The sequence below is a fragment of the Lethenteron reissneri genome, chromosome 22 (assembly GCF_015708825.2).
Source record: "Lethenteron reissneri isolate LAM-NWPU_2019-01 chromosome 22, ASM1570882v1, whole genome shotgun sequence".
NCBI classification, from domain to species: domain Eukaryota; kingdom Metazoa; phylum Chordata; class Hyperoartia; order Petromyzontiformes; family Petromyzontidae; genus Lethenteron; species Lethenteron reissneri.
In genome coordinates this window covers 14818808-14829811 of record NC_083800.1, presented here as the reverse complement: position 1 = coordinate 14829811, position 11004 = coordinate 14818808, and the positions used below count along the sequence as shown (strand labels likewise).

Sequence of the window (11004 nt, the reverse complement as noted above, 5' to 3'; positions counted from 1 at the left end):
CTCTAGGTGCCACCCTCCAGGTGCCACCCTCCAGGTGCCACCCTCGAGACGCCACCCTCCAGGTGCCACCCTCCAGGTGCCACCCTCGTGACGTCACCTCTAGGTGCCACCCTCCAGGTGCCACCCTCCAGGTGCCACCCTCCAGGTGCCACCCTCGTGACGTCACCCTCCAGGTGCCACCCTCGTGACGTCACCCTCCAGGTGCCACCCTCGAGGTGCCACCCTCGTGACGTTACCTCCAGGTGCCACCCTCGTGACGTCACCCTCCAGGTGCCACCCTCATGACGTCACCCTCGTGACGTCACCCTCCAGATGTCACCCTCCAGGTGCCACCCTCCAGGTGCCACCCTCCAGGTGCCACCCTCGTGACGTCACCCTCCAGGTGCCACCCTCGTGACGTCACCCTCCAGGTGCCACCCTCGAGGTGCCACCCTCGTGACGTTACCTCCAGGTGCCACCCTCGTGACGTCACCCTCCAGGTGCCACCCTCCAGGTGCCACCCTCATGACGTCACCCTCGTGACGTCACCCTCCAGGTGCCACCCTCGTGACGTCACCCTCCAGGTGCCACCCTCCAGGTGCCACCATCGTGACGTCACCCTCCAGGTGCCACCCTCGTAACCCTCCAGGCGCCACGCTCCAGAGCCATGAGAATGTTCGGGTCTCGGGACGCACTGAGATGACCCCTCTCTATGAGCGGGCATGCGTGTTTAAAAAAAAAACTATTTAATATTCATGTAGAATGATTCCACAAACAGATTTCATTTAAAATGCACCTCGACGATAATTTGCTTTGTTTTACTCCTTTGGGCCAGTCACACTTCATGTTGCCAGCAACAAACGAGTCCAGTTCAGCTTTCGGCAAGTCAGTGAATGCGCTCTCGGGCTGCGCCGCCGCCGCCGCGTGTGACCCCGACGGTTGCGCAGTGCGCTGGCGGCAAAACACCACAGCCGGTCTGAACGTGCCGTGGAACCAGTCACGGCCACAACAATCGCTTCGCCCCATTGCGAGCAGGTGCCTCTTCTCTACCTATTTAGAGTAATGAAATATAATACCACAACAGGAAATATAATATCACAAAACAATGCGTGTTGGTCTTACGCCGAATTCGTATATAAATAGTGGACACGAGCCAGACAGCAAAATATTCTCCAACCAGGTGGGAGGACAACGTGGGAGAGAGCGGGCGACTTGTGACGGTGAGTGCGCTGGTTTGCTGAATACAAACACAGTCGGGTTTGCCTTTATGCCGAGACTAGATCTGAAAATGAGTAGGGAAATCACTTCGGTTAAAGGCATCTATTGGAGACGTATTATGAGTTTCCAAAACTCGTTTGCAGGAGCCGGTAAAATATTTGCTTTGCAAAGCCAAATGAGCAATCGGAGCGTGTGCAGTGGTTTTTGGGCAACCTCGATGGCAGTGGCAATAGGCCCACTCGCCTGGGCCTCCACTCGGCTAAGTCTGAGTTTCCACGTGGGCAAATATCCAAATTGATGACTTGATTTGACGATTAGAACAGTTGGTTGTGTACGGTGCGAAAGAACTCCAACATACATATTTAGATGACAGCCATAAGAAATAAATAATGGAATCGTGAATATTGGTCGGGCAAGCCGAGGTGTAGACTCCAGAATGTCCCTCTTCATGCCTGCACCGCGCGATCATCCCCTTGCGCGTGTGACCCCAGGTGTCTCCATGCTGACAGCGCCATCATCTCACGCGTTGGTCGCTCCACGCGGGGGATGGGACCGCGTCCCCGGCACGGGGCTCCTGCGGCTGAGCGAGGCAGAGTGACCGCGAGCCCCGCGTGAGCGCAAGCGGCTCCTTGGGGTGCGGCGCACTCGCGCCACCGCGCCCGGACCGTGTCGTTGATCTAGCAGAGATTGTTGTTGTTGCTGATATATCAGGAGAATGGGCGGCAGTGAGACGATTCAATTCCTCGTTATCCCGATCATTTACACCATCGTGGTGATCATAGCCCTCCCGCTGAACGCGCTCGCCATATGGGTGCTTTGCACGAGTAAGAAGAACTCCATGTCTGTCTACATGCTCAACCTCGCTGCCGCGGACGTCTCCTTTCTGCTCTGTTTGCCAATGAAAATCGTTTATCATTTCCGCATGAACAACTGGACCCTGCAGGACCTCCTGTGCCGCATGTACATCGTCGTCTTCTTCACAAACGCCTATACGACGCCAATGTTCTTGGCTGCCATCAGCCTGGACCGGTACATGGCCATAGTGCATCCTCTCGTGGCCTCCCAGTGGCGCGAGCCCAGAGCAGCGTGGCTTCTGTGCCTCCTCATCTGGCTCATCAGCATTTCCAGCATCATCCCCGTCAGCACCGTCACCGTGCTCAGCTATGCCAACGTCACCACCACCAGCAGCAGCAACAACAGCAGCAGTGGCAGCGCTCCGTCCATCAGATGCTACGAACAATTCACGGAGAAGGATGTGGAGTTCCTGATCCCGTACAGACTCTACGTGTTTTTTTCACTATATTACACCTCGCTGGTTATAACGTTGTTTTCGTACGGAAATGTTCTAAAAATTCTCATTCTCAACGGACATCGGCAACTCACGACGAGTCGAAACAAAAAAATCCGAGCTGCCAAGATGACCGTCGTCAGCTTAATCATTTACATCGTCTGTCTCACGCCGTACAACTGCACGCACGTCATCGGCTTCATTGAGAGCAAGACGAACGCCTTCTCTCTCAACAGCATCGCCCTCCTGAGAGACATCACCCTGTGCCTCAGTGTGCTGAACAGCATCTTTGAGCCGCTGCTGGTATACACCGGGTCGTCTTCGTTTCGTAAATCGCTCCAAGGGATTCTAAAATGCACAGGCAATGCCAATCAAGTGTCTCCCATTCATATTTAGCCGCAGCGCTTCTAGGCTCAGCGGAGCGCGAGATTATTGCCCGGGCAGACGGCATCTCCGAATGCTCTTGGGCGCTGGTCAGTCCATTGATGCATATGTGATGACGGCCACGCGTGAACATTTATAGCAATTAGTTAATTATTTACATACCCAGGAATTAGGAAAGCTACAGTGAGGGAAAAAATTATTTGATCCCCTGCTGATTTTGTACGTTTGCCCACTGACAAAGAAATTATCAGTCTATAATTTTAATGGTAGATTTATTTGAACAGTGAGAGACAGAATAACAACAACAAAATCCAGAAAAACGCATGTCAAACATGTTATAAATTGATTTGCGTTTTAATGAGGGAAATAAGTATTTGACCCCCTCTCAATCATAAAGATTTCTGGCTCCTAGGTGTCTTTTATACAGGTAACGAGCTGAGATTAGTCTTAAAGGGAGTGCTCCTAATCTCAGCTTGTTACCTGTATAAAAGACACCTGTTCAAAGAAGAAATCAATCAATCAGATTCCAAACTCTCCACCATGGCAAAGACCAAAGAACTCTCCAAGGATGTCAGGGACAAGATTGTAGACCTACACAAGGCTGGAATGGGCTACAAGACCATCGCCAAGCAGCTTGGCGATAAGGTGACAACAGTTGGTGCGATTATTCGCAAATGGAATAAACACAAAAGAACTGTCAATCTCCCTCGGCCTGGGGCTCCATGCAAGATCTCACCTCGTGGAGTTGCAATGATCATGAGAACGGTGAGGAATCAGCCCAGAACTACACGGGAGGATCTTGTCAATGATCTCAAGGCAGCTGGGACCATAGTCACCAAGAAAACAGTTGGTAACACACTACGCCGTGAAGGACTGAAATCCTGCAGCGCCCGCAAGGTCCCCCTGCTCAGGAAAGTACATATACATGCCCGTCTGAAGCTTGCCAATGAACATCTGAATGATTCAGAGGACAACTGGGTGAAAGTGTTGTGGTCAGATGAGACCAAAATGGAGCTCTTTGGCATCAACTCAACTCGCCGTGTTTGGAGGAGGAGGAATGCTGCCTATGACCCCAAGAATACCATCCCCACCGTCAAACATGGAGGTGGAAACATTATGCTTTGGGGGTGTTCTTCTGCTAAGGGGACAGGACAACTTCACAGCATCAAAGGGACGATGGACGGGGCCATGTACCGTCAAATCTTGGGTGAGAACCTCCTTCCCTCTGCCAGGGCATTGAAAATGGGTCGTGGATGGGTATTCCAGCATGACAATGACCCAAAACACATGGCCAAGGCAACAAAGGAGTGGCTCAAGAAGAAGCACATTAAGGTCCTGGAGTGGCCTAGCCAGTCTCCAGACCTTAATCCCATAGAAAATCTGTGGAGGGAGCTGAAGGTTCGAGTTGACAAACGTCAGCCTCGAAACCTTAATGACTTGGAGAAGATCTGCAAAGAGGAGTGGGACAAAATCCCTCCTGAGATGTGCGCAAACCTGGTGACCAACTACAAGAAACGTCTGACCTCTATGATTGCCAACAAAGGTTTTGCCACCAAGTACTAAGTCATGTTTTGCAGAGGGGTCAAGTACTTATTTCCCTCATTCAAATGCAAATCAATTTATAACATTTTTGACATGCGTTTTTCTGGATTTTTGTTGTTGTTATTCTGTCTCTCACTGTTCAAATAAACCTACCATTAAAATTATAGACTGATCATTTCTTTGTCAGTGGGCAAACGTACAAAATCAGCAGGGGATCAAATACTTTTTTCCCTCACTGTACATCGAGTCGTAGGATGGTCCTGCTATATTGAGGTTTCATTTCGAGACGTTTTTAGCCAATATAGAGTTACTTATCCAATTGGGAGGAAGGGGGAGCACACCCGCGTGATGGGGCAACACTCTATCCCCGTACAGATGGAAACAGATGGCCATTAGTCCACTTGCTGTACTGCCGTCTTTTGGATAGCCAGAGTATGGCACCTCATCGACGCCCACGAGAAGAGAGTTTCATCACATCAATGAGGTGTTCCGCTAACCCTCGCCTCCTCCACAGCGCGAGCTTACAGGCTACCACGTGTAGAGCCACCAGTGCCCGGCGAGACTGACGGGGTGTTCATTCCGAGCGAGCCGGTGCACAGCACACACACCACACAAACACACAAGGCCGTCCCAGCGCAACGTGCCAACTCGGAACAATGCCGACACGTTTAATCTGGAAGATGTTCATCTACACATCTCAGCTGTACACCACAAGATTGCAGCCGCGACTTTTACAACGCCTCGAAGTGGAGAGGGCCTCCCAGGCCAACAGCGGGGCCCTCACAGCCTCTGTCCCGGTCCCCGTGTCCTGCCGCGTGCCATTGCAATTGGAAGAAAACGTTGCCAGTTCGTACACTACATGGCACTGGAGGATGATGCAAAGCTTTGCTATCCGTTATTAACTTACCACATGTCGCTTCCTTTTGTTAGGTGTTAATGACTTAACATGTAATATTACGTCAATAATTGCATACTCTTAAATGTTGTTTTTCCCCCTGCTGTACTGAACCTATAATCCTCAACTCGTATGTACACCACGTCTCATGGTTTACAACGCGATGTGAGATCTTCTCCATACACTTTAGGGGAGTTGATCCTGCCCTGTCAGCACTGGGGCAGGGAGGGGGGAGGGAGGGGGACAGACTAAAACTAAACTATTTTTTATTTTATTAGGTAAGGCTCACTGGGCTATATAGATCTTTTCCAGAAGCGACCTGGCCGCAAGGAAGTGGCTTATCATGTGGAAATGTACAGAAAAATACTTCGAACACACATTGATTAAACTATGTAACACAATTTTTGTTCCTGGGTACTAAGTGCTTATGCCTAAAAAGTATAGAAAATGGCTATTATTCCCCACAAACTTTGCTTTTGTGACCAGGGCTTTATGTTAAGGAATGACACAAATGCACACTTTTCTCATTGAAAATAGGTAAATTTCAAAATATCACTGTCCTGAATCACAAAAGCAAAGTTTGTGGAGAATAATCGGCATTTTCTGTACTTTTGAGGCCTAAGCAATTAGGTAATAACACTCACTACCCAGGATTTTTTTTTTGTTACACAGTGTTAGAAATGTAGAGGGAAAAGCCGTAGGACCCGGAGAAAAATTCACGTGACAACGGGGAGAGAGAAAGAGACATGCAAATTGCAAATTAACAGCAGGCATCAGGGTCGGAATCGAACCCACGGCCTCCTGCATACCAGGGGAGGTAGTTAACATCTCGCCACCAAAGTGCCCCAATCATCGCACGAGTGACGACCAGAGGCGTAACTAGGGGGGGCAGGGGGTACATGTGTCCCCGGGCGCCAAAGTAAAGGGGCGCCAAAATGAGGCTGACAACGATACATTAGAACTTATTGCGGCGGTCGCGGCAGCCTGAAACTACTGCACAAATCTACACCTCAACCTAAAAGTTTATATATTCCGCCACACACAGCCTACATGTGCGCGCCTATTAAGAACTTACATGGAAGAACGTTCCAAACAACAGACAGGCGCAGTCTTTCAGCCTTAGTCAGTGGCCTGTTTTTTGGTGGCGGAAACTACGACGGCCTGAAACACGCTGGAGTGCACGATCAGAAGCTGTTAAAGCTATCTATGAAGGACTGGATGAACTAGTAGGGTTGCTAGACAAACTATCGGAGGACGTAACTATGACGCCTGAAACCAGAAGTGATGCAGAACAGTTACAGGCATGCGTTTTAAATTTTTACTTCATAGTTTTATTACATTTCTGGAAAAATTGATCGTGTTCAGAAGCGCTTACAGGATCCTACTATGAATTTCAAGGAAGCAGCAACTGATCTTGAATCTTTGGAGCATGAATTTGTCAAGCTTCGTGATGATTTGAGCCAAGTTGCTGTAGAAAACGCCAAAACAAGATGCACAGCCTGGGGGATCGATGTGGACAGAAGAATTAGGCGACGTCGGAAGATGCCAGGAGAACTGGCAAGAGATGCAGGACTTTCAGCAGAAGAAGAAATTGTGCGCGTTATGAAGAGCGTATTTTATCGACTTCAACAGGAGATGTCAACACGATTTTTACGACTAAAAAACCTGAACACAAAATTTTGATTTCTGCTGGATGTCAAAACTCTTTATATCCGACACAGATGTCGATGCAATTCGTCGAAATTGCACAGATTTTGGAAATTTCTATGACACCGACGTCAATGGCCACGAACTTTTCACAGAAATTGGAGATTGCAAAATGCTGCTCAGTAACCGGAATGAAGTTCTACCAGAAACTCCTTTGGATCTTCTTGGTTTTATTGTGTTTTATGGAGACGACATATTTCCGAATTTGCGAATTTCACTGCAAATTTGATTAACAATAGCAGTTTCAATTGCAAGCTGTGAGCGGTCGTTCAGCAAATTGAAACTTATGTTGTCGTATTTGCCTGCTTCAATGGGACAAGATCGTCTCAGCGATCTTGCTCTTCTTAGCGTTGAAAGAGAAACATTGGAAAAAACTGATTTTGATTACGTGATTGACCAGTTTGCGACAGTGAAATCAAGAAAAATTCATCTTTTGTAGACTATGTCAACCAGTCTACGACAGTGACTGAGTGAGCCATGTAATATAATTTCTATAAATTTGCTTCTTTAAAAACAATGTTTCATTAAAATTTAAATTGTTATTCCTTATTCGATGTAATAGGAAAATGTGATTAAACGGGGGGGGGGGGGGGGGGGGGGGCGCCAATTTTATAGTTCGTCCCCGGGCGCAAAATATCCTAGCTCCGCCTCTGGTGACGACCCTCACTTGAGATGTCCCCTAGACCCGGTGGGTGGCCACGTTGGAGGCTCCCATAGCCGACCTGATGTTCATGTCGCAGACTTCCCACTCCCAACCAACGCGTGCCGTGGCTGCGACACAACTCACCAGCGGCGCTGCGCCATCCACGCGACACACCGCCACGTCAGTGACACCGTGACCTCCGTGCGTAAAGGTCACCACCAGTGCCTCTAACGCCACGAGCTGCCCGGCCACGGCCGGGACGGCTGGCTTCGTGTGGCATCACGCATCGGAGCACTGCAAGGGCACGATCGTTTAAAAGGGTTGTGGTCTTTGTCTAAGCATTTGACCGAACAATTTTTAGCAACAAACCTCAACACACCAGTACCTTGCACATGTCATATTTTAGTTTTTTATGTATATATTTATATATTTACGGGGTTCCTTGACTGGCTGTCTTGAATCTATAAGCTGTGTGGCTCTCGTTCTATATTGAGGTGGTTAGTCAGATAGTTGCAGCAGGGGTAGCGGGGTGGTGAATCATCGCTGTTGTCACGTTGCATGATCCGTGAGTCTGTTCTGGGCGGTGACCGCAGTTTCCGAATTTGTAAATCTCCATTTGTGCATTCTGCTTCCACACCAACATTTAGTAGCCGAGTGGACAAAGAATGTGGCCTGCTTTTACTATAAGCTCCTGTACGCGCACCCAGCACTGCGGAGGCCACGACGAGGATTGGTGACCCCCTCGTGTGACCCCCCCCACCCCCCACGGCGCTGTGTGCAGAGTTCGCCACCTGCCGGCTGGCTGGGTGGCAGTGCGGCAAGGAGGCTCATTCACAACTGGGTTGGCAGCTGGATGCCAGCTTGAACTCAGCTGCTCATCGTGCCTGCGGTCGATAAAGCTCGTGCCGCTTTGTGTGGTATCACTAAGGGTGGAGTGGCCCCGGCACAGCAATGTGGAGTGGCCGCCAGTGGCGATGCGCGCTGCACACACAAATCGCAACAGCCGCCATTCGCCACTCAGCGGCGTCACCACGGCGCTTGTGCCAGGCTAGGTGCACGCCACACAAACACAGCGCATGCGTCACACAGTGGGGCTAAAGCAACATCGTCATGAGCTCGGCGCTGATATAAAAGGGGCTGACAGCTAATGGTCATAGGCGATGTTTCAGGCAATGGCCTTTCTTCGTGGCACACAAAGACGGGGGCAATAATAGTTCGCGGCTGCACTTTGCACCACAAGATGAGGCCTCATTCAAATGAAACTTTCAAAATAGTTTCGTGTCACCCGCGCTATGACGTCATCGCCATACCCGCGCTATGACGTCATCGCGATACTCGCGCTATGACGCCATCGCAATTAACCGATGCGCGCGACGTCATCTCGCGCGCGAGCTCGCGCATGCGCAGAGGGTGGGCGCGCGCTTTTGAAAGCGGAGCCGTTGATGTTTGAAACCGCGAGGCGACACCGACAGCGAGGTGACGACTGCCGCGCACTCCTCACTCACCACCACTCGCCACCACTCACCACCACTCACCACTCACCACCACTCGCCACACTCACCACCACTCGCCACCACTCGCCACCACTAGCCACCACTCACCACCACTCGCCACACTCACCACCACTCACCACTACACTCACCACTACACTCGCCACCACTCGCCACTACTCGCCACACTCACCACTACACTCACCACTACACTCACCACCACACTCACCACCACACTCACCACCACACTCACCACCACACTCACCACCACACTCACCACTAATCACCACCACTCGCCACCACTCGCCACACTCATTACCACTACTCACCACCACTCACCACTACACTCACCACCACACTCACCACCACTCGCCACTACTCGCCACACTCACCACTACACTCATCACCACTACTCACCACTATACTCACCTCCACACTCACTCACCACTACACTCAACACTCACTCACCACTACACTCACCACTACACTCACCACCACTACTCACCACTACACTCACCACGACACTTACCACCACACTCACCACTACACTCACTCTCCACTACACTCACCACTATGCTCACTCACCACCACACTCACCACTACACTCACCACACTCACCACTACACTCACTCACCATTACACTCACCACTACACTCACCACTATGCTCACTCACCACCACACTCACCACTACACTCACTCACCACTACACTCACTACTACTCACCACTACACTCACCATTACACTCACCACCACTACTCACCGCTACACTCACCTCACCACTACACTCAACACTCACTCACCACTACACTCACCTCCACACTCACCACACTCACTCACCACTACACTCACTTTTTGTTGTTCAAATGGTCATCGCGGCGTTGCTGATTTGTTTCCAGTGCCCTCTTAGACAGTGGTGCAAACTCCACATTCCTGTGACGGGGGCAAGTACTTCAATTGCGTTACCAGTGTTGGGGCGCCGCGGTGGCGAGATGTTAATCACATCGCCTGTTGTGCAGGAGGCCATGGGTTCGATGCCTACTGTATATTTGGAGTTTGCGTGTCTCTCTCCCGAGGTCGCGTGTATTTTTCTCCAGGTCCTCCACATGTTAAGCCACTTCTTTGAGCTGTCATCTGTGATAGGCAGTCGCTTCTGAACACGAGCTATACAGCTCATGGTAGAATACAGTAGGTAGTATTTACCAACAAAGTGGTACATATTTTACCGTCGGTGTTAGTCCATCGTAACGTGAAGGAGCCAAACGTGGACGTCGCATTTTTGACATACTCAGCCATAATCAATCCACTGCTGTTTGAAGGCTTTCCCAACCCGTAGCCATCTCCCACACGGTGTCTCGCGATGTGACAATCCATTAAACGACGACGACATGCGAGCCTATGTCATCGCTCCATCTCCCAGCTTTACGTCCTTTGTGCCTGCTCCTTTGGCTTCTGTGGCACCGTTACTGTTGAGCATTAGCCATCATCCTACAGTAGGCGGCAGCATTTCCCCACTGGAATTTAGCCAAAGTAAGTGCAAAACCACAACTAAGTCTGTGCGTCTATTGGCGACGACCGTGTTGATACCACCAGCTGTCACTCCACTTGAGAACGCGGTGTAATCACAGGTGGCTGCCTCGATTCTAACCCAGGATCTCCACGGTGCAGTTCAATGCCTTGACCTCGGCCACCTGTAAAGCCACTGTCTTAACAGTCTCTCTCTAACGTGTGTGTGTGTGTTATTTGACCATGAACTCATATCTGTCCTGCTCCAATTTATTTTCCAATGCCCATGTTTCGTATTCATGCGCAATGACAGTTAACATTTCAGAATATTTATTTATACTGGAGGAATCCGAT

The 11004-nt window shown here is 50.2% G+C and overlaps 1 protein-coding gene across 1 annotated transcript; it reads left to right on the top strand.

Moving 5' to 3' along the window:
- The first annotated feature begins 1912 nt into the window (after positions 1-1912).
- On the top strand, positions 1913-2881 carry LOC133345716 (platelet-activating factor receptor-like). Its single transcript, XM_061556696.1, has one exon. The coding sequence runs from the start codon at positions 1913-1915 to the stop codon at positions 2879-2881; it is 969 nt and encodes a 322-aa protein (XP_061412680.1).
- The last annotated feature ends 8123 nt before the right edge of the window (positions 2882-11004 follow it).

Excerpts from the sequence above, each read along its gene's own strand:
- LOC133345716 (XM_061556696.1), top strand. The coding sequence starts at position 1,913 with ATGGGCGGCAGTGAGACGATTCAATTCCTCGTTATCCCGATCATTTAC.